This window comes from Herpailurus yagouaroundi, unplaced genomic scaffold (genome assembly GCF_014898765.1).
Source record: "Herpailurus yagouaroundi ecotype Mexico unplaced genomic scaffold, PumYag 220, whole genome shotgun sequence".
NCBI lineage: Eukaryota > Metazoa > Chordata > Mammalia > Carnivora > Felidae > Herpailurus > Herpailurus yagouaroundi.
In genome coordinates, this window is record NW_024412451.1 from 5270688 (window position 1) to 5293147 (window position 22460).

General features: G+C 54.4%; 2 protein-coding genes across 11 annotated transcripts; one reads left to right on the forward strand and one right to left on the reverse strand.

Annotated features, from left to right (window-relative positions):
- Positions 1–777: 777 nt before the first annotated feature.
- On the forward strand, positions 778–6377 carry CD37 (CD37 molecule). 6 transcript variants are annotated; one of them, XM_040457715.1, is made up of 10 exons: positions 784–892; positions 1511–1585; positions 1696–1768; positions 2659–2783; positions 2879–2953; positions 3511–3615; positions 4282–4518; positions 4900–4983; positions 5992–6059; positions 6165–6377. In XM_040457715.1, exons 1-10 carry the CDS (start codon positions 821–823, stop codon positions 6169–6171), a joined length of 921 nt encoding a protein of 306 aa, XP_040313649.1. In that variant the 5' UTR covers positions 784–820; the 3' UTR covers positions 6172–6377. The 6 variants fall into 6 exon arrangements, with proteins under 6 accessions (XP_040313652.1, XP_040313649.1, XP_040313648.1 ...); XM_040457718.1 differs by having other exon boundaries at positions 778–892; positions 1696–1764; positions 5992–6377; XM_040457714.1 differs by having other exon boundaries at positions 5992–6377.
- Positions 6378–6421: 44 nt separating this feature from the next.
- On the reverse strand, positions 6422–22440 carry TEAD2 (TEA domain transcription factor 2). Of its 5 annotated transcripts, none has more exons than XM_040457708.1 (13): positions 22362–22440; positions 20440–20677; positions 19994–20058; positions 19509–19571; positions 18272–18283; positions 17940–18047; positions 17792–17850; positions 14335–14399; positions 13169–13317; positions 10197–10370; positions 8421–8582; positions 7587–7778; positions 6422–7153 (listed from the first exon to the last, which is right to left on the reverse strand). In XM_040457708.1, exons 2-13 carry the CDS (start codon positions 20669–20671, stop codon positions 7040–7042), a joined length of 1395 nt encoding a protein of 464 aa, XP_040313642.1. In that variant the 5' UTR covers positions 20672–20677; positions 22362–22440; the 3' UTR covers positions 6422–7039. The 5 variants fall into 5 exon arrangements, with proteins under 5 accessions (XP_040313642.1, XP_040313643.1, XP_040313644.1 ...); XM_040457709.1 differs by having other exon boundaries at positions 22322–22421; XM_040457711.1 differs by having other exon boundaries at positions 6527–7153; positions 7587–7739.
- Positions 22441–22460: the final 20 nt, after the last annotated feature.

Here is a 22460-nt window from a genome sequence, read left to right on the forward strand (position 1 = left end):
TCTCTCTCTCTCACTCTCACTCTCACTCTCTCAAGTAAATAAACATTAAAAAAAAAGAGAATACATTCTGAGGATCTAATATACAGGATGGCGATTATAGATAATTATCCAGTATTGTAAACTGGAAAGTTGCTGAGAATACCTATTAAGTGTTCTCACCACCACCAAAAAAATAAAAATAGTTAACTATGTGAGATGATCAAAATGTTATCCTGATCTTGACAATCATTCCACAATGCATATGTAGATCAAATCATCATGTTGGACACTTGAAATAACATATAATTGCAATTGTCAATTATCCCTCAATAACACTGGAAAGAGAAAAAGAAAGTCCAGAGCCAAAAATCAGAATACTATTAACATGAATTGATTTTTGGTAACATTAATAAGAAAATAAATTGCATTTGGAGCCTTAAAAAAACAATGGTAGATGAGATCTCTCAGAAAGAGAGGGTGTTAGGTTTCTAAGAGGGGCGGGTTTCCCAGGGCCTGGATGGACGTTAAGAGGTAGGAACATCCCCAACGGTGGAAATCCGATTTGACAAGAGTGGGGGCCAACAGGAGAGACTACAGAGGCTGGAGACCATCAAGTACAGCAGACCTCGATCTAACTGCCAAGGTCACAGATTCAATCCGGACTCCTCCCCAGCCTCACCCTGCTGGGGCCCCACTGCAGAAGCAGGAAGTACTGCAGAGACCCAGCTTCCTCTCTGGGTGTTTTGGCACAGCCAGGCCACCCCCTCACTCCCAGGGACCTTCCCACGTGGGCACTGAAGCACTTTCACTTCCCCCAGGTGCCCAGCCCCTTCCCCAGCATATGGGAACAGCGTGGTGTACATTTGTTGTCAAGAACCGGATGCAGACTCTGAGAGAGAGAGGCCATGACAAGGTGCGGGGATGGGGCATAAGCAGAGGAAAGACAGGCATGCTGAGAGAAGGGGCCAGAAACCCAGAGAGGGAGAGGGTAGATGCGGGGAAGGTGAGGTGGGAGGTGTTGGGGGAGGGACACCAGAGACCCAGAGAAGGGAGGACCAGAGACAGAGGGCCAGGAAGAGGGGACAGAGATGGATGCAGAGATGGCAAAGCTTAGCAGGCAGTGAGGTCAGAGTGTCTGTGAGGTCGGCTGCTGTCCAGGGCTGGCCTGGGGCCCCAGGGCCCAGAGTAGGTGGGTGCAAGTAGATCAGGAGTCCCTGCGGGTCCCCCAGCCTGAGCCATGGCGACCTGGGAGGAACTGCCCAACGTGTCCTTGGTGCCCACAAATCCCAAGGCCCCTCAGGTACTGGTGTGTGTCTGAGTGGGGCAGATGAGGGCGACAGGGGCCCAGATAGACGAGAAAGCCACCTCGAGGGTGTAGAGGGAGGGGGCGGGGCTCCACCTCTGGAACTTCCTCTTTCTCGGTGTTCTTCCTTTCTCCCTCCCCCTCTCTCACAGCCTCTTTCTGCCCTTCTCCTCCACTGCTAACACCTCTTCTGTTCGGTCCCTCCCCTCTGGCTGCCCACCCCTCTAGGCGAAGATGTCGGCCCAGGACAGCTGCCTCAGCCTCATCAAGTACCTCCTCTTCGTTTTCAACCTCTTCTTCTTCGTGAGTTGCCACATGGCTACCCAGCCCAGGCCCCAGCCCCTGCCACAGCCACCTGACCTGATATCCCCCCCTCCTTTGCCCACCGCCATATTCTCATCTCCTCCCTCCAGGTCCTAGGCAGCCTTATTTTCTGCTTTGGCATCTGGATACTCATTGACAAGACCAGCTTCGTGTCCTTTGTAGGTGAGGGGGCCAGGGCTCCTGGGAGGGGCCTCCTGGAGCAAGTGTGACCCGGTCTGCCCCTAAGTGACATCCCGGGGTCTCCCTTGTCCCAGACTCTGCTTCACAGCCTGCCCACTGCTCTTAGTCTCAGTGCCTTCCTCTGGCAAATGAGTTGTGCATATGAATACTAATAAAAATGATAATAGCCATTTCTCAGGCACTTCCTACGTGTTAGATGTAGTGCAGATCCTTATCAGATCCTCCCACAAACCTTCCCCTCTCTTGAGGTTCAGGGAGGGGACGTCACTTACTGGCTGTCACGCAGCAAGGAAATGGAAGAGCAGATATAACATTAATAATAATAATAATAGTAGGAAAATAATAATGGAGTGATAATCGAAATACTGATAGCTCACGTTTAATAAGTGTGTGCCCTGTACTGAGGACTGCGTTGAGCGCATGCCTCCCATGTGTCCCTGAAAATAGCACTCAGAAATAGATATCATGCACCCCTACCCCTTGGGAGGTCTAAGTGACAGATGTACTGCCAAGTGATGGGACTGAAACTTTTGGGGGTGAGGAGGGGCTGAAGGAGGAAAGAGAGACTGAGAGCAAGAGGGAGAGACTATGACCAGGGAGAAAGGAACAGAGATCCAGAGAGAAGGGAACAGAGACGTAGAGAGGGTGTTGAGGGGACGGTGACTCAGGAGGAACAGAGTGCCAGAGAGAGGGGTAGATAGCATCCCAGAAGGAGAGGAACAGAGACTCAACATGTGGCAGGGACAGACACGCAGAGAAAGAGCCCCCCCCCCCAATACTCCTCCCCAATTGAGTGGCTGCATGGGTGGGGAATGGGGCTACCTGGGGCTGTGAGCACCGTGCCCAATGTCACTGCCTCTCACCTCCCCCAGGCCTGTCCTTCATGCCCCTGCAGATCTGGTCCAAGGCCCTGGCCATCTCAGGAATTCTCACCATGGGTCTTGCTCTCCTGGGCTGCGTGGGGGCCCTGAAGGAGCTCCGCTGCCTGCTGGGCCTGGTGAGTGCCCTCCCCACACCCCCCTCCAATAGAGCCCCACATCCAAGGAAGGGGCTCAGCCTGATCTCCCCCACTATGCTGCCCCCCCTCCCCAGTATTTTGGGATACTGCTGCTCCTGTTTGCCATGCAGATCACGCTAGGAATCCTCATCTCCACTCAGCGGACCCGGGTGAGCTTGGCTTCCCCTCCCCCCACTCCTCCCAAGCTCCTGTGGGGGACGGGGGGGGGGGGGGTGTAGGGAGGGGGCTGAAAAAGACGGAAACAAAGGTAGACAAGAGCTGACATGGACAAAGAAATAATAGTGACAGGCAGAGGCAGATGGAAAAACATAGGGACGCAGAGACAGACACAAAGAAGATAGAGATGAGGTGAGTCGAAGGAAGACTCAACGACGAGGATGACAGGCACGGAGGAAGAAAGACATAGCAAGAGAGATCCAAAGGGAAATAGAAAAAAAAGAGAAAAACAGGCGGAGAAAGAAGAGGCTCCAAGAAAGAGGCAGAGACCTAATGAGAGATCGTGGGAGACAGTGGGAGAAACAAAGACATGATAGGCAGAGATTTTAAGGAACAAATACATAGCTAGCCATTGGGTGAGAAATCGAGACCAACTTAAGACGCTCAGGGACCTCATGGGACTGAGAAAGCCCAGAAGAGGCTGGAGTGGGCCGGGGCAAATTGGGGGTGGGGAAGCGCGTGGGGATCCGGCCTCACTCTTAGCCCTTAGCTGGAGCGGAGGGTAAAGGATATCGTGATGGAGACCATCCAACGCTACCACGCGCACCCGGAGGAGTCGGCGGCGGAGGAGAGCTGGGACTACGTGCAGTTCCAGGTGGGTGAGCCCCCCCTACCGGGACGTGCATCCTTCCCTGTAGGTCTGGGACTCTGACAGCCCTGTCCCCTGTCCCAGGGAGACTCCACCCCGACCAAGCCGGGGCGCCCAGCTCCAGGACCCTTAGGGTAACCCTCTCCATCCACCCTACCTACTGCGTGGCCCCGTCCCCAGATGGCCACTTGACTGATTCCTGTGCGGCCGTTTCCCCCAGCTCCCAGACCTTGGAGAGGCTCTGATTTGTGCCCTGATAAGAATTCGCCCTCAGCCCCAAGGCCCTAGCGTGACCCCACTCCCTAACCCTGAGTGACTGGCCCTCACAGGACTCGGCCCACGTGAGACTCCACTCTGGCCACTCTCGTGGCCCTGACCTCCCATCCACCTGTTCCCCACCTGAGGTTGAATTGCACCGCCCACCCAATCTTCCATCCACAGCGTGATTCTGCAGCTCCTCCCACAGCCCCATGTCACCCGTGATTGGTCTCCACCAACCCCAAGTTCTTCTAACGTCCCCAAGCCTAGCCCGCGTGTGGTCCATCACCTACACCCATTACTTGGCCCTCTGCTCCCCAACATGACCTCATGCACACCACCCAGTCCCCTGAACGCGCAAATCATTTTGAATCCCTCCAGTCCACGTCTCTCTGACTCTTGTCCCTCTTCTAGCTGCGCTGCTGCGGCTGGAACTCTCCTCGGGACTGGTTCAGTATCCCCAGCCTCAGCAGCAACGATTCAGAGGTGCACCGCGTGCCCTGCTCCTGCTATAATTCATCGGCGAGCAACGACTCCGCCATCTTCGAGAAACTCTCCTTCCCCGAGTTCAGCCGGCTGGGACCACTGGCGCGGCCCCGCCACAGTACAGACCTTTGCCTGGTCCCTGCAAACAGCGATATCTACAGCGAGGTGGGCAGGGTTTGGAGCCCGCTAGGAAGGGGAGGGGCCGGTGAGGGGGTAGAGCTGTGGGAGGGGTTTGCTCCCCAGGAGGCGGGGCCGCAGGACCTGGGAGGAGTCTGCAAGCAGGGTGGGGCTACGAGAAAGCGGCACAACAGGAGGGGTGGAGCTCCTCAGAAGGGGCGTGGTTTGCGGGGGCGGGGCCTAAAAGAAAAAGCATGGCTGAAAGGAGGGTTGGACCGGACGAGGTGGAGACTAGAGAACCCTAGTAACTAGGGATGCGGGGTGGTGCCTGAAAGAGGGGTGAGGGCTGGGCTAAGGAAAACAGTGTGCACGGGGTTGAGGGAGAATCCCAGAGAGGACCCTACCTTTAACCTTTCCCTATATCCCTAGGGCTGCGCGCGGAGCCTCCAGAAGTGGTTGCACAACAACCTCATCTCCATAGTAGGCATCTGCCTGGGCGTCGGTCTACTTGAGGTAAATTGGTCCCGCCCCTATTTGCGATTAGCCCTACAATCCCTAGATGGCTCCGCCCCCAAATCGCGCGCCTTCCCATTCTCCTGGAAAGGTGCAGGCGTGATAGAGCTTCAGCCAATCCAGGCTCTTCTGCCTCTCCGCCCAAGACCTATCTTCTGTGAGCCCTGATTGGTTGTACGCAGGGAGTAGGCGTTCCCGCCTCCCTGGGCGTTCTAGCGCTCTGCTCTTAGCTGCAATATTCCTCCCTTTTCCCTGCAGGTGAGTGTGGCGGGGCTGAGCCTGCTACTACTGCGTAGGGCGCTCTGCCGGGAGCGCCAGCTGCAGGTGCCGGACGCCTATGGTTCGAGCCCCGGTCTTGGTCCCAGGGCTGATGGCGGAGGCGGCGGGCGCTGTGGTGTGCTGAGCAGCAGCGGGCGTAGCGGCGGTGTCTGGGGTGGCTGGGGCATGGCGGACGCCTGTCCCAACTGGGGGGACAAGTCCCCACAGGTCAAGCTGCCCATGGCCCTGGGGCCCTGGCCGCTTTGGGATCAAGACGAGGAACAACCTGAGAACGGGAGCGTGGAGGTGGAGGTCGAGGTGGAACTAGCGGCCGAGGGAGAGGGGGAGACAGATGAGCCTCCGGAATAAAGTACCCTGGGCTATCTCCGGATCGCACTCCTTCCCAGACTCCAAACCTGCGCTAGACGCAGCTGGGCACCTCTACCCCACCCTATTCTTCTTCCCATCCTCCCTCTCTCCCTCGCGTCTTTAGTAACTAACCCCAAGCCTCCAAATTCCCATCCCTGATCCCATCTTTCACAACCTGGCCCAGCTCTCCCTCTAGCCCCACCCACCTTCTACTCCCTTCTCCGCCCCACCCATGACCGCGCCCCCAACCCAAATCTCCTTGCTTTATTTTTATCCCCTGGCCCCACCCCTTTTTCTCCCTCGGGACCCCCATCCTCCCTACCCCCATCACCCTCGCCAACATCCCCTGGACCTCTCTGACCAGGTCTCCTTTCTCTATAGCTCAGCTTCATGACGCTCTCCATATTCCTGTGCAGAAACCTGGACCAAGTCTACGACCGGCTTGCTCGGTACCTCTAGGCCCCGCCCTTCCCAAAGCCCCGCCCTGACCCCTTCAAGGGCCCCAGAGGCTTCCCTGTGGTGTGTAAATATTTGTTCAACCCCTTTCGCCCCAGCCATTGAGTCCTCAACCTCCTCATTTCCCCGGGGACCCAGATGTCTGCCTGCCCATCTGCTGTCACCTCTCCCGCGGGACCTGAGGCTTCTGGTCACCAGCTTCCTGCCCCCAAAGATACCTCATTTCCTTGCCTCATGTGTTGGCCTACCGCACCTCCCACAGGATTATTTTTCGCCCAAACCCCAAATAAATCCCCTGCGTTTTGGTAAAATAGTTTTATCCTCTGTCAAAACACGAACCAACACACTTTGCGGGTGAGGGGAGGCAACACAGCATAGCCCACGTCTTATTTAGAAGAGAGGATGAGATTAAAAGACTCACCCCACTGCTTGCCCAGCTGAGAAAAAGTCACAACCCTAATACCCACTTATAAATATCTCTTGTTATATTAAAAAAAATATTTCCAGGGCCCACCTGGCTCTGCTCCGGCACAGAAAGGGTTAACCTTCAATATTCGATCTTGATCTTAAGGTCACAGGGTGAGGGTGGTAAGGAGAGGCAGGTTGGGAAGAAAGGGAGATGGGGGTGTGCTGAAAGACAGAGGGAGGGACAAACCATATCAAAGCCCCCCCCCCCCCAAAACATCCAGAACCAAGTTGGGGGAGGGCACCTGTTAAGAGACTGAGAAACCAATGCTATACCTCAGGGTTGTCTCACTCCTGTCCCCAGTTCCCATGCTCTGGAGTGATCTGTCCTTTCAGACACCACTGTGAAGTCCCAATATCAGGATCCAACCTTCCAGCTTGCCACCCAGCTTTGTAAGGTCCCCTCTAACAGGGATCAGCGCCCCCTCCCCAAATAAGCATGAAGAAAGCTGGGGGTCCTTCCTGGAAGGAGGGTATTCCGGGCATGAGCCACTTTTGGGGTCCCCTTTCAGTCCCTGACCAGACGGTAAATGTGGTGCTGGGCCCCCCGCTCGCTGGTGGAGACCTCAAAGACGTAGGCAGTGCAGAGCAGCAGCTCCTGGGTGTCTCGGTTTGTTACCACCTGCCAAGGAGGCCAAGAGAAAGGGTTTATGCAAAAAACAAAACAAAGAGGGAGAGTTGGGACCACTGTGCCCTCCCCAAGGTGCCATGGAATACCCAGGGAAGAGGTCCCCACCTTATCACATTCCCCAGGGAGTAGGGAGAAGGGATGCCTGACATGTCAGTTTCTTCATTCGAGTGTTGGCAGTGAGGGGACTCACATGAGATGGCATATCAGAGGTAAAGGAGTCCCACCGGATCATGTTCCCTGAGCTAAGGTTAGGTTCCCTATGGAGGAGGTCCCCTAAACTGAGGATCCACCACGGGATGTCCTCGAGGTCAGTTTCCCCCATGAGGAGGGATCCCCCTGTGTCAGGGTCCCCAGGCTGAGGGTCTGTCGTGGGCACTCCCCACGACATCAGCGCCCCAACTCCGGCCCAGCCCCAGTGCATCACCTGGAGGATGGTGAAGTTCTCCAGGACACTGTTCATCATATAGCGCTCGGGCAGCTGCCGAAGTTTGTGCAAGAAATTCACCAGGTACTCACACATGGGTGAGCGCAGCAGGCGGTACACAAACCTCCCGTCCTCCAGCTGGGCACGCTCCGTCTGAACCAGGATGGGGGCGTAGAGTAGGGAGGACGGTGACTGAGAGACACAGGGGTCACCCCAGGAACTGAGCCCCACTCTGTGCCTCTCCGATGCCATGCCCACTCCCCACTGCGGTCATTTTACCATTGCTCCATCCATGGCGACCCGAGATGGGACCTGAACCCTCAGGTATCCAACTTGGGATCACTGAGCCTGCAAACCAGGGACCCCTCCAGCCTCTCAAAACTGTGCTCTGAAGCCTCAATGACCTCTGAACTGCACTAACCTCCAGGCCCTCAGATACCCTCACATCCTCCAAAGACCCCTCCACCAGGTCTCCAGACTCTATATGACCTCTGAGTTCAAGACCCCTCAAGTCCTCAGCAATCCCTAAGTGTGGCCCCTGAACCTCCTTGCCCTGCAGATCCCCCCATATCCCTAAGAACCTTCTGAATCTTAGCAACTATAAATCTCTGTACCACATGTAACCTTTGAGCCTTCAAAGTAACCCCTACATGCAACTTTGGATTTCAGCATTAGCTCCCAGCCCATGCATTAAGTCCCCAAAGAGGATAAAACACTCCCCCACCCCCACCCCCACCCCACCCCACAGACACTCAAGTGCATGAGCTATTGCACCCCCAAAGTGCCAGGTGGCTCGGTGCTCACCGGCCCGGAATTCTATCCCTCCAGCCTCACCTCCACCTTCTCCACCACCTGCTTGCCAAAGGAGCAGACCTTGGAGGAACAGGTGAGGGTCATGTGCTCCAGGCTCTCGTACTGGCTGCTCACTCCATAGAAACCACCACTGCTGCCGCCGGCCCCTACCTCTTCGCCACTAGGGCCCCAGTTCAGGTCCGCCTGGGGGATGGGGAGGCAGGCAGGCACAGGTGAGTTGGAGAGGAAGTTCCCTGTAAATGGTGGGGATGCCTCTAAAGTGGAAACTCTGCCCTATGGCCTGGTTCCCCCCCATAGCCCTGCATTTGCCCACCTCTCTTCCTTAGCATTCAAGGTCCCTGCTTCTCCATGAGCCTGTTTCTGGAACACACCCACCCTTCCATCAGTATGGGAGAAGTCTGGCTTCCTAAAATGGTCCAATAACTCTCTCTCCAATAACTCCACCCCCAACAAAGGAGCCCTGGAATTCAACTTTCTTCTCTTGGAGGCCCCAACTCAAGAGGTCAGCCCCTTCCAAACCTCCGGTTACTATGGAGCCAGCTACTCCCTAGCAACCAGAAACTCCCTCACAGAGGGAGTTGCTTCATGGCCCTGGGTGCTAAGGCAAGTGGCTACTCCCTAGCAAAGGGGCCTGGGGAAGCCAGACTCCTTTCCAGAACACTCTCCCAAGCCCTTTCAGCCAATCCTCAGCTAAGGGGGCAGACAGTCCATTAATTAGGCCAAGTAGGGCCCAACGAAGCCTAAAACCTCATCACACCAGTGGCCTGAGTTCCTTGGGCGCCTTTTTGGGAAGCACACCTCTTCCTCTTCCTAACCTTAGCTGCTGACCTGACCAGGTCACTCTCTGAGGTGGTTTAGTCCTCTCCTCAGGGCCCTGACTCCATCCACCACCCTGACAATGGCTACTCCCAGCCTTCCCAGCCGCACCCCTGCATCCCTTCAGCTGCTGGGCTTCCTAGGGATCGTTCTCTTCATCTGGGACCTGATAAGGCCTGTCTCAAGTCCTAACACGTCTAAGACCTCGGCAGCACATCCCCAGAGCCGCCTTGGGCCACTACACACTAGAACACTTTATAATCACGCAAAGCTCATGAACTTCAAGCCCTCGGCATGCTTCCTTCTAGGAGACTAGATCATGCCACAGCTCTGGTTAACAAGAGTTAACACCCCCTAAACATCTACGATGTTTATTGGGCCCCTATAACATCAGCCATTATAGTGAACACCAAACCAAGTGGGCCTAAGAAAGACCCAAGATGGACCCTCTTATTCATGATTACATACATAGCACTTGGCATAGGGCCTATATATAGTAAGTGCTCAATAAATGACTGTTAAATAAATAAATGCCTTCACAAAGCCCCTTCCAGTTCCATCAGTCACTTCCTCAAGACCATTCTCTAACAACAGGGTCTGCTAGGGTCTGTCCTCTGTTTAGAGACCAAATTCCATGACTCTTATTTGCTAAGGGACGGGAACCATTCCTTAGCAACAAGGCTTCACGTGGTCAGGTGGGGTGCAGGGAAGCCTGGAAGGTTGCAAGCCAATTCCTAAGTCCACATCAGTCACACCACTGGTTATGGCAAAGTCTAGTGGGACCCGGGGAGGTCCAAGTCCTCTCCCTACGCCTGCACTGGTCCTATCCATTCCTGGCCTGGGGATAAAATTCCTCTGTGTTCCTTGTTACAAGGGGGCTGACACTCTGAGCCATGAGGACTGGTAAGGCCTGAGCTTGTCTCCCTTAGAGCCAGAGGCCATGTGACTTGTGAGCACTTTTGTTTTGGTGGCAGAACTCACCCAGAACTTGACCAGGAAGAAGGCGTGAGGGGGCCCGCGATCGTACAACTCCCGCAGGCCACCCTTTTTCTCAGGGAATTTGTCATAGATCTGCCGGACGTCCACACTCTCGAGGGGGGGCGCTCCAGGGCTGGGGCAGTGCTGGCTGATGTGTACGAACAGGTGCCTCTGGTACTGAGAAGGGTCGGCCATGAATGAGGAGTGACAGATGCTCACTTGCTCAAGCCCATCCCATACTGTACCCCCAGCAACCACTAGCTGTTTCACACCGTCCACCCAGATGCTGGGCCTGACTCCCCAGAACTGTCACCATTCCCTGCTGCCCCCCAATATTTCAGTCCCCAAGCCCTGTCCCCTGCTCTCCATCCCCACTGCCCTGTCCTCTCCCACTCTCACCCCAGCCTCCTCCCTGGCCTCCCAGCCTCCGATCTCTACTCTCCAGGTCATCCCTTACAGACTCCCAGAGCCCTGGACCTCCCCTGCTCACAACCCTTCCGTGGCTCCCCAGAGCACCCAGGACAAAGCCCACACCCCCCAACCTGGAGGCTCTCACAAATAGATGCTCACAAATGTTGAGTCAATGGATGGAAAGATGGATGCATGGATGGATAGAATCCACACAGCCCAGATCAAGACTCCCCATCTCTCCATTCTTATCACTTCTTATCCGTATTCTGAAATTCTCCTACCTTCCCCCATCTTCTCTTTCAATACAAGTCCTCCCTCCATCTTCTAAGGCCCAAGCCTATGCAAATCTACCTCTTCCTGAAAGCCTCGCTTGATCAATCAGATGGAACCTCTCTTTTCTATGGTTCTCCACCACACTCGGGAGAAAGTCTGGGTCCCTTAGCTTGGCAATGCCACGTCCTCCAGAACCAGCACCTGCCCACCTGTCGGCAGCCTCACCAGCCCCCACCATATTCAGTTATTTGTTTTCCTGAGAACTTCATGCTGTTTCTGGAACATAAAGTTCTGCACGTGGTATACTCCCATGTAACCCTCAAAGCCCAACTGAACCGTTGTCATCTCAAGGAAGCCTTCACTAACTTCCCAGGCAGAATGACTCCTTTGTACACCCACAAAAACTGGAGCCTCCCCTATCCCAGCACATATTCATTATTCAACAGACATCTCCTGAGAGACCTACTGTGTGGGCACTATTCTGGCCCCTAGGGCTACCAGGCAAAATTTCTGGCCTCGTGGAGTCCGCTGGCAAAGACAGAAAATTTTAGGGGTCCCTGGCTGGCTCAGTCGGTAGAGCATGTGACTCTTGGGGTTATAAGTTTGAGCCTCATGTTGGGTGTAGAGATTACTTCAAAATAAACTCTTTAGGGGCGCCTGGGTGGCTTGGTCGGTTAAGCGTCTGCCTGCAGCTCAGGTCATGATCTTGCAGTCCGTGAGTTCGAGCCCCGCGTAGGGCTCTGTGCTGACGGCTCAGAGCCCGGAGCCTGTTTCCGATTCTGTGTCTCCCTCTCTCTCTGCCCCTCCCCTGTTCATGCTCTGTCTTTCTCTGTCTCAGAAATAAATAAACGTTAAAAAAAATTAAAAAATAAAAATAAAAAAATAAACTCTTTAAAAAAATAGCTTAAGAGAAAGAAAGAAAAATTTAAAACTCAACCCACAGATAATATAAATCTCAGAGAGTGACAACTTCTTTGAAAAAAATTCCCAAAAATCACAGTAAGAGGGTCAAGAGTGATGGCAGCTGGTATTTTCCATGAAGCAGTCTGGGAAAGCCAATCTGAGAAGACAAGCAAAGGCCTGAGTGAATGGAGGGAGAATGTGGGAACCATCTGAGGAAAACATATTCCAGGTGGCAAGAATAGCAGATGCAAAGGTCCTGAGGCAGGAGTGGGCCTGGTGTGTTTGAGAAAGAGCATGGAAGCCAGTGTGGCTAGAGCAGAGTGGGCAAGGGTATGAAGGCAGGAGGTGAGGACAGAGCAGGAATGGGGGTCAGATTGTGCACAGCCCTGTGGGCAACTGAGAGGACTTTAGCCTTTGCTCCAAGTGAGATGGGAGGGTTTCAACCTGATCTAACTTGGGTTTTACAGGACCACCATACACAGCAATTGGTGCTGTAGCAGAGACTACTATGTGTTCACAAACCCCTGTTCCTTTTCACGCAGCAAAACTACACTTCCCAGACTCCTTTGCAGTTAGGTGTGGCCGCATGACTAAATTCTGGCCAATGGGATGCGAGCAGAACCTGATAGTTGCCACTTCCAAACCAGATCCATAAAACCTCCTGCACAATTCTTGAGTCTCTCCCTTCCACCATCTGCTGGCCAGATGCAGGGAATCCAGCAGCAGATTCTGAAGCCCTAGAAAATGTCAGAACCACAAAATGGAAGGAGCCTGGAATTTCCCGAAATCACTGTGTGGAAGCCTCCTACTGGACACCTACATGGAAATGTTACAGGAGAGAGAAACTTCTAGGATGTTCATTCCCTGAGGGTTTCGGGTTATTTCTTCTAACAGTCAGCCCACCCTGACTAATATGGCATCTGTCTCCATCCTAGGCCAGGAAAAGCTCAGGCCTAGAAACAAGACCTGCCTTTCCAGGTTCCCAGGGTCCACCACAAAGCCTGGCACACAGTAGGCACTCAAAAATGTTTCCCGAGTGAACACGCCACGGCCTGGGGAGTTTCTCTGAGCAACCTAACCATGACCCCCCATGACCATCCAGTCCCTCCATGCTAGTGGTTCTCAAAGTGTGGTCTCCAGACCAGCAGCATCAACAAATGTCTGGGAGAGGGTTAGAAATGCAAATTCTCAAGCCCCACACCAGTCTCTATCGCATCAGAATTTGAAGGTGGAGCCCAGCAGTCTGTGTTTCCACAAGCCCTCCATGTTATTCTGATACCTGCTAAAGTTTGAGAACCACGGCATTATGCTTTCCCTCCCTATAACTCTCTGCATTCCAACCCCCACCCCCCACCCCCCGCCAGTGACTATTCTAAAATTGCACTCACAGAGTCGACTGCATCCGGCGGTTCCACAAAGGCTGAGAACTCTACCAGCTGCAATCGGGCAGTGCCCAGGGCCCGAGCCTGCCAGGCTGGGGGTGACGGGGCAGGTGGGGGCAGGGCAGGCGGGGAGAGGGCTTGGGGGGGCTCGTACCCTAGAGAAAGAGAAAAACAAAGAACAACAAAAATTGCTAACATGTATTAAACACATCAAGCACTCTTCTCTCTTGCCTGCCTCCGCTTAGAAGCTAAAAAAGCTACATACTCACTTTCCCAGCCTCCCTTGCAACTAGAGATGGCCATGTGACACAGTCCTGGCCAATGAGACGTTAGGGGAAATCTGCTGAGGGGCTTCTGAGAAGGAGTTTCTTCCTGAATGAAAAAGACAGAACTTTGGGAGGAGAAAGCTTTTGGCCCTGGTCAAGTGCTGCTTGAGACACGATGCCTGGAATCACAACAGCCATCTTGGGACAATAAGAGGCCAAAGGACCTATAGAGATGCCGGGTCTGATATTGCTGAGCTGCTGAGCCAGCACAGGAGCACCCACCTCCAGACTCCTTGTTAGGTGAAATCATTAAAGCCTTTATTACTTAAGGCACTATTAACTTGGGCATTCTGTTACTTGCAGCCAAAAGCATTTCGAATTGATGAATCTGTGGAACCTGAGAGTTCTCTTTCACCAGTGTGAGTTCTTAGGACCATAGCATCATGGACTTCCGGAAGCCGTCTTTCTTGCCAGGTGGGCAGAGCCTGCCTGGGAATGAAGCCACCACACACCACAGGGGAAAGCAGGACCAAGCAAATCTGACACTACCACTTGAGCCCCTGGATCCAGCCATGCCTGAAGCCACAATTCCTGAAATATCAGTTGCCTAGGCCAACAAACTCTTTTTTTTTTTTCTTAGCTTGATTTGAGTGTCTGCCACTTGCAGCTGGAAGAATCTTGACGAATACACCTCCTCAACGTCCTTTAGGTAGCAAGTGGCAGAACACAAACCCAGCGTCTCCGGATTCAGAGGCCATGATATTAACCACTACAAATTCTATCACTCATCTTTCCTCAGACCTGGACCTATACAGAAATGCGTTTCCTGATTAATGGAAGGGGAAGGAAAGGCAGCTGGGATTGAGGAGAGCGGGGAGACAAGGAAGGTGGAGAGCAGACTCTTACCTGGGAGGTCAGTAGATGGGGGGGTCAGTGACAACGAGAACGGCGTCTGTGAGAATGGCTTCACACTGAGGGAGAAAGGAAGCTGGGGGTCAGCAAGGTAGAAAGATGGTAACTATACAGGCTAATGTTTACTCGGGTACACCAAAAGCCAGACCCTATAGTAGCATGTTATGGGCAAGAGTTCACTGAATCGGGGCCCCTGGGTGGCTCGGTCGGTTAAGCATCTGACTTCAGCTCCGGCCATGATCTCGCGGCTCGTGGATTCGAGCCCCACATCAGGCTCTCTTCTGTCAGCTCAGAGCCCACTTCAGATCCTCTGCCTCCCTCTCTCTCTGCCCCTCCCCAGCTCGCTCAAGCTCTCTCTCTCTCTCTCAAAAACAAATAAACATTGGGGCGCCTGGGTGGCGCAGTCGGTTAAGCGTCCGACTTCAGCCAGGTCACGATCTCGCGGTCCGTGAGTTCGAGCCCCGTGTCAGGCTCTGGGCTGATGGCTCGGAGCCTGGAGCCTGTTTCCGATTCTGTGTCTCCCTCTCTCTCTGCCCCTCCCCCGTTCATGCTCTGTCTCTCTCTGTCCCAAAAATAAATAAACGTTGAAAAAATAAATAAATAAATAAATAAATAAATAAACATTAACAAAAAAAAAAAGAGCGTTCACTGAATCCTCACAGCCCCCGAGAGCCTGGAGTCTGCCTCAGATTCTGTGTCTCCCTCTCTCATGCCCCTTCCCCACTCTCGCTCGCTCTCTCTCTCTCTCAAAAATAAACACATATGAAGAAATGGGAAATGTGGAGAAAGAGGAGGGTGAGGGTCAGGAGGGTAGGAGAAAACGACCAACGGTCAGGAGATGGGACATTAGTCCAAAGTCTGGGGTGAGGAAGCAGCGCCACAAAATCTAAACGAGTGCTGTCTGATAGAACTTTCCACGATGACGGACATGCTCTACATCTGCCCTGTCCAATATGGTAGCCCCCAGGCACACGTTGCTGCTGAGCACGTGACTCATGACTACTGAGCCCGAATGTGGCTAGAGTGCCTGAGGGACTGACTTTTTTCATTTAATTTAACTTTAATTAACTGAAGATTCAATAACAGGCTGTGGCTAGTGACTGTAGTATCTGACAGAACAGCTCTAGAAACCAATTACCTATGGGTAGCTGAGAAGATGATGGTGAGATTGAAAGGTCAGAGGTCATGGAGACTACACTTGGGGTCAAAGGTCAGTAAGCGGTCACGAGTCAAAAAGACCAGCAGCACCTGGCGGGCTCAGTCAGCAGAGCATACAATTCTTGATCTCGGGGTTGTGGGTTCGAGCCCTACATTGGGTGTAGAGATCACTTAAAAATAAAATCTTGAAAAAATAATAAAAATAGGGACTCAGTCGGCTAAGCGTCTGACTCTTGATTTCAACTCAGATTGTAATCTCACAGCCGTGAAATCGAGCCCCACATCCAGCTCTCCACTGACAACTTGAGATTCTCTCTCTCTCTCTCTCTCTCTCTGCCCCTCCCCCACTCGCTCTCAAACACACACACTCTCTCTCTCAAAAACAAATACATAAACACTTAAAAAAATAAAAATTCTTAAATTTTTTTTAAAAGTCCAGGGGCACCTGGGTGGCTCAGTAGGTTGAGTGTCTGACTTCAGGTCACGATCTCACGGTTCATGAGTTCAAGCCCGGCGTCAGGCTCTGTGCGGACAGCTCAGAGCCTGGAGCCTGCTTCGGATTCTGTGTCTCCCTCGCTCTCTGCCCCTCCCCCGCCCTCTCTCTCTCTCTCTCTCTCTCTCTCAAAAATAAACATTAAAAAAATTTTTAATAAATAAATAATTTAAAAAGTCAAAAGACCGGAATCAGAAAGACACAAACTCCAGGGACCTTCAGATCTCGACTCCCAGGGCCCTTGGCCCAGTACTCATCATCCCAATTCTGAAATCTCAACTCCAGTACCCTACCCACTGACTTCATCTCTTGTCATCAGGGCTGCTGGCCACATGCCACCCCTTCAGAGTGGCCCTTCTTGACACCTGTCTAAATAGAGCACATACACCTTGCTTTACTTCCTGCACTTATTCCTTTCGCATGAATGCTTATTTGTTTACGTGTTTACTGTCGGTCTCCTCCCCTCTCCAAACACGTCAGCTCCATGAAGGCAGGGATTCTGTCTCACTTATGTAATGCTGTGTCCCAATCTAAACGGAGGACCAGGCACTTAACAGGTGCTCAATAAACATCTGACTGGCCGGTGGCTTAATACCTTCTCTCATTTCCTGGAACTCACCAGACCTCAGGATCTTGGCACATGCTGTTTTCACTGCCTAAAATATTCCCAACCCCCCTTCTTCACCTGGTTAAGTCCTACTCTGCCTCAGAGATCTCCTCAGAGATCTCTCCTCTGCCGTTATCTCCTCAGAGAAACCCCCAGAACTCTCTTCCTCAACCCAAAACCTGTTGCAGTCCTCTGCACCATATCACATACTGTTCGATTCTGTGTTTAGGCAGGTGATGAGTTCGTTGACATTTGTCTCCCTGTTGACTATCAGCTCCCCTAACGGTGGGACCCCAGTGCCGACCCACCCCTCCTTCCAGCTCAGCCCCCTTCCCGCAAACCTGCAGTTCCTTCAGCCCAGGGGACCTGTCCTGATCTTTTCCAGGGTCCCAGCACCCCCCCCCCCCCAGGGAACTTTCTTCTCTCCGTGGAGCCCAGATGCCACAGCATGGCACTTCGCTCGCCCTGGCAACACCCTCAACACCACTCGTCACTGTCCTGAGGCCACGATGCCCCACCAACACCCAGCTTCGATCCACTGGCTCCTCTCTGGGCTGAAAACTGCACTTCCCATGAGTCTCTGGGGCCTGTTTCTATTCTGCTAGGCTGGAAACACATTCCGTCACCCTTAGGGCTCTCTCAGGGCTAAAACAGACATTCCCATGTACTTTGGGGACCTATTTTCTTCCTTTCGACTCTGAGAGAAGACTCCTGCTCTCCCCTCAGGTCCAAGAACACCTCTGTGGGATGGGAACAAGCCTACCCATGAGCCTCTGGGGCCCAGAGGGATGCCATTATCCCCGTGGACACCCTCCTGGCCCCACACATTCATCCAGTCCCACAGTGAGCTCCTTTCTTCCCCAAACCTGCCCCTGCCCCAGGACACATATCTCCGGACTGTGCCACCAACCCCAGTCACCAGCAAGACCCCAGGCACGGTCCTTTCCTCTGCCCCTTGGCTCCCAGCCCATGAGGCCCCAGCCCCACCCCTCCTCCTGACTCTCTCTGTCCTGTCCCCCTTCGCTGTGCCAGCTCAGGCCTCATCCTATTCTCCACACCATCACCTCCTCTCTGGGAGGCTAGCTGCAGAATCCGTGCTCACAAAGGAGTTGGGAGCTGGAAGGTGGGGTAAGAAAGGTGTGTGTGGAGGAAACAGGCCTGGGGGATGCTGGCCCAGAACAGAAAGTACTCACTCTGGAACATTCCAGGGGGACCCAGAGCCCCCTGACCAAAACTGGAAAAGCTCAGAGGCCTGAAAAAGAGACAAAAGAAGGGGGTCAGTCAGTCGGTCGGTCCCCTTTTGAAACCGCAGCCCCACCCCTCCCACAATCCCTAAGCCACCTGAGGACCAGCAGGACCCAGTTTGGCCTGCAAGGAAGGTGCTGAGATGAGCTGGGCTGAGGACATGGTGGCCATTGTCTGGAAAGCCTTGTCCTTGGAAACCTGGTCCTGGAGGAGAAGTTGAGGGTCCACATTAATGGGGAGTCCCAGTCGACACAGCAGGGGTAGGTCAATGCCGGGGAAGGGCAAGCAAGGGGAGAGGCAGAGTTGGGGAGTCAAGGCGATTGGGGGAGGGCACAAATCCTTCTTCCTACAGCCCTCTGCCCCGCCTGTACCCCTCAGGAATGTCTGGGGGAAAGGAGCGGAGGGGTAGGATGGGCAGGGGCACTTACCACATTCAAGGCCTGCCCGTGGGGGTGGGGGAGGGTGCCAAAGGAGGAAAGAAAACATGACTTAGGAAGTGAGGCCTGAGTTCTCACCTTCCTGCCCTCTCAATCCCTACAGCTCCACCACCCTGAGCTGAAAAATGGGAGGAAGGGGGAGCAAGGATGAATATGGAACAGGAAGGAGAGAGGGCCAGGCCTTGAGGCGGAAAGGGGCTCCTATACCCAGAATATAAGACAGTACACAGCATGAGGGTTTCTAGGTCAAGAAAGAGCCGGAAGTCAAGGTTTCCGGATATGCAGGCAACAGGAAATGAGAATTTCAGATCCCGAGGGAATAGGCAGCGAACATTCCCTAGCTTGGACAGGATAGAGACAGGACAGCGAGGTCCAGAAAAGACCAGAAGTGAAGATTTTTTTTAGACCTGGAGAGAAAGGAGAGGGAGGCTTCTGGGTACAAAAAAAAGGAACAGGAAGTGGTGGTCCCCAAATCCAAAGGAAGAGGCGCAAACAAAATAAAACAAAACCAAACCCCTCACACCCAGAGGAGGAGAACCTGAGGGTCTCAGACCAAGAGGGAAGCGGAAATCCAGAGAATGAAGAAAAGGGATGTGAATATCTCCAAACAAAATGAAGATTTCTGGACACGGAAACAATAGGCAGGCCAGCCAGGGACCAAAAAAATGGGAAGATGAACCAGAAGGAGACGAAGAGGAGGTTCTCATAGCACAAGATGGGAAGGGGGGACCATCAGGAGGAGAGGAGAGGGAGGGGGAAGATTGCAGTAGCCAGAGGAGAGGCCTGACACCCTATCCTTCTTGCCTGCCCTCAGCTAAATCTCTGTTCCCCTCTCTCTACGAATCTCTTCCCCACCCAGGGCTTCTATCCACCCCCCTGGCTGGGCCACGAACCCCCCACCCTGGATCTCTACTTCCTCAATCTGTCTACCTCTCTGTGTGACTCTGTCCCCATCTCTGGTTCTCTGTTACCCACTCTGGGTCTCCCTGTCCCCCTTTCTCTGGATTTCTGTTGACCTCTCTCTCTCTGGGTCTCTGTCTCCCTCTCTCTGAACCTCTGTCCCTCTTTCTCTTTCTCTCTGGGTCCCCTCTTTCTGATCCTCTGTCCCCCATTCTCTGGGTCTCTGCCCCCCCCTCCCTTGGTCTCTGTCCCCCCTCTCTCTGGGTTTCTGTCCCCCTCTCTCAGGGTCTCGGTCCCCTTCGCTCTGGGTGTCTGCCTTAGTCTATACCTTGAGCTTGGACTGGATTTCCCTTGATTTCCTTCGAGCCAGAACCTGGATGTGGCTAGAGACCTGCGGGGAGTGACAAAGAAGTGGACTCAGGCCACCGCCACTTGCCTCTTGCACGCCCTCTCCCTTCCCACCCTCCGGGTGCCCCCCCGGAGCTACCAGAACATGAAAGATGACAAACACACAGAACACGGTAGCTGTGGCAGGTGCTTGCTGACACAGATGTGTCCACAGAGGCTGGTCTCTTCTCATTAACCCTACTCATCTTCCCCAGACCCAGCAAATACGGTCCAGCTCCCTCTCTAACACACTGGGAAGAAATCCATACCAAAATAGGCACAGTACAGCAAACTAACAGAGGTGCCAGCCAAGACGGACAAAAGCACACGAACCAGATCCCTCTCGAACCTGAACCCACCCATGGTCGGATGGCCCCAAGAAGACAAGCCCGCCCCAGAGAGAAGCCCACAAGTCAGTCCTGAGACCTGTTTGCGGGTTCGGGTCTTCCCTGTTCTCAGCTTGATGTAGCGGGCAATCAGTTCATTCCGACCTGAAGAGTCAAAGATGGGACAGAGTTAGACCTTCGCGGGACTTCCCAACAAACAGGGCACCAGGGAAGGGGACAGAAGCAATGGCTGCCAGCTGGGACGGCCGTGTGGAAGAGGCGTTACCGCCTCAGGCTTTGGAGCCAGACCCGCCTGGGTTCAAATCCCAGCTTCTCCGCCTACTGGTTCTGTGACCTTCGGCAAATCACTGAACCTTTCTGTGCCTCAGTTTCCTCCTTTGTGCAAACCGCGATGCCGGCTCCTGCCTGAGTCCCTGTGAGCATACAATGTGCTTGGACCTTAACGCCATTTAAGGCTCCAGAAATGTTGGTCGTGATCTGTATTAGTCAGTGGGGGCCAAGGACAAAACAGAGGGGGGGACTCACCATACATCTTGCCTTCATCAGACAGGATGATTTTCCGCCGGCCACATGGTGGGTAGATCGCCAGGGCCTCCTGGAAGCTCTGCTCGATGTCTGGACTCCACACGCCTTCTGCGTCTGGGCCCCCATCTCCCCCAGCCCCCTCGCTGCCGCCGGTGCCCTCCTCACTTCCTTCCTCACTTCCTGTCCAGCCACTGCCATCGTCCAGGGGGGCCCCAGCCCGGGGTTCCCCCATCTGGGCCTGGAGGAACACAGAGCTCAGCAAGGTTCCGCAACCACCCCAGAGAGCCTTCAGGGCTGGGAGGGCTGGGAGTTCAGATTGCTGGGTCTGAGGGAGGCGAGGGCTGGGGGCCTGGATTTCTGGGTCTGAGGGAAGCTGGGAGCCGGGATCCCTACGTCCTGCAGAAAGGGGCTGGATTTCTGGGGAAGCTTAGGGGTGAGGGTGAGAGTGTCCTCTGTGTTTCCAGGGGAGCCTGGGTTGTGGCGAAGTCTTGAAGACCCCAGAGTAGGGCCTAGGGCCCATGAGGGCCGAACTTTTGGGTAAGGATTACTGGCTTCAAGAAGACAGGAGTCGGGGCCTAGCTGCAGGGAACCCGGGTGTGGATGAGATCTTCTCAGTCCCATCCCAAGAACAGGTGCTAGGATGTGGACAGCAGCTGCTAGAAAAGAAGGAGGGGCCTAGGCCATAGTAAGATGGGGGGGGGGGGTCCAGAGAGGGGAACAGAGATCCAGTGAGAGGGACAGAGACCCAGAGAGCATGAGACAGAGTCCCAGAGAGGAGGAAACAGAGATCCAGAGTGGGGGGGTGGGGGTGGGGGGGAGACACCCAGAGAGAGAGCAGATAGAGACCCAGAGAAAGAGGGAGACAGACCCAGAGAGGAGGGGACAGAGACCCAGAGAGAGGCGAGACAGAGACTCAGGGCAGAGACTCAAGCCGAGACCAGGAAAGACCCACAGAACCACAAACTGGGGGGCAGGGGCGCCCTGCCATCAGGAGAGCCAGAACAAAGGGCCCCGGCGTCCCCTCCCCCAGTTTCCCACAACCCCCATCAGGGGAGGGGCTGGCCGGCGAGGGCGCCTCCCCTCTGGCCCCCGGCCCCGCCCCTTCCCTCCCCTCCCCCTGCGCCTTGGGCTCGGATCCAACTCAAGTTCCCAGTGACTTTCCGGAGGCCAGGAACAGGGAAAAACTTTTTCCAATACAGTCAGATCCCGCCTCCCAGGCGGCTCCACGTCTCCCACAGTTTTCCCAGGACCCCAGAGTCCAGGCTCCCATCCCCCTCCTCCCTCGGACCCTGAAGCCCAGGCCGAGACAAAGACCCCAGGCCGAGCCCAGTGGCGCTGAGGCGTTCAGGACCCCCGTAGGCCAAAATCCCAGCCCAGCTCTCCCCCATGTGGCCAGACAAAGGGACGAAGGAGCCGGGTAAGAGAGGTCCCCACTAGTTTCCCGCCCCAGGCCCTAAACTTCGGAAGAGGCAAGACTGAAGATCCAGAAAGCACTGTAGCCCGCCCTATGCCACCCCGGGGGCCTCCTTTCTCCATTAGGAGGACCAGGCGCCCGCAAATGACACACGGAAACCAATTCGGTCAGAAACACGCACGGGGTCCTTTCTCACTTCAAAACCACATCGCCGCATACACTCACACCCCCCCCCCCCAGACACACCCGCCAAAGTCCCCGGCCCTCACCCACTCCCGAGCGCGCAATCCCAGACTCAGACCCATCACCAGACACCCCAACTCCGGCGAAAGTTCCAACACCTCACTAAGACTCGGTCACAAGCGCAAACTCGGGGCCCCGGGCAAAAAGAGGGCGGCAAGCAATTCTGAGACGGTCCCACAAACACCTCAACTCATAACCCGTAGCTTCCCACCCCAACTCACACACCCCAAAGCTGGATCCCCGACTCCCGCCGGAGCCTTCCTACCTCCCGGCCTGGGGCTGGGGAGCCGCGGGCGGGCGGGGCGCTGCGAGGGAGAAAGTTGCCCGGGAGCTTTGTTTGGGAAAAGTGGGAGGGACCGGAGGG

Excerpts from the sequence above, each read along its gene's own strand:
- CD37 (XM_040457714.1), top strand. The coding sequence starts at position 821 with ATGGGAACAGCGTGGTGTACATTTGTTGTCAAGAACCGGATGCAGACT. Across the intron at positions 2,784-2,878 it reads TCCGCTGCCTGCTGGGCCTG|TATTTTGGGATACTGCTGCT; the intron begins GTGAGTGCCCTC and ends CCCCCTCCCCAG. Across the intron at positions 4,519-4,899 it reads ACAGCGATATCTACAGCGAG|GGCTGCGCGCGGAGCCTCCA; the intron begins GTGGGCAGGGTT and ends CTATATCCCTAG.
- TEAD2 (XM_040457708.1), bottom strand. The coding sequence starts at position 20,671 with ATGGGGGAACCCCGGGCTGGGGCCCCCCTGGACGATGGCAGTGGCTGG. Across the intron at positions 17,851-17,939 it reads TGGGTCCTGCTGGTCCTCAG|GCCTCTGAGCTTTTCCAGTT; the intron begins GTGGCTTAGGGA and ends TCTCTTTTTCAG. Across the intron at positions 8,583-10,196 it reads TCTTCCTGGTCAAGTTCTGG|GCGGACCTGAACTGGGGCCC; the intron begins GTGAGTTCTGCC and ends CCCATCCCCCAG.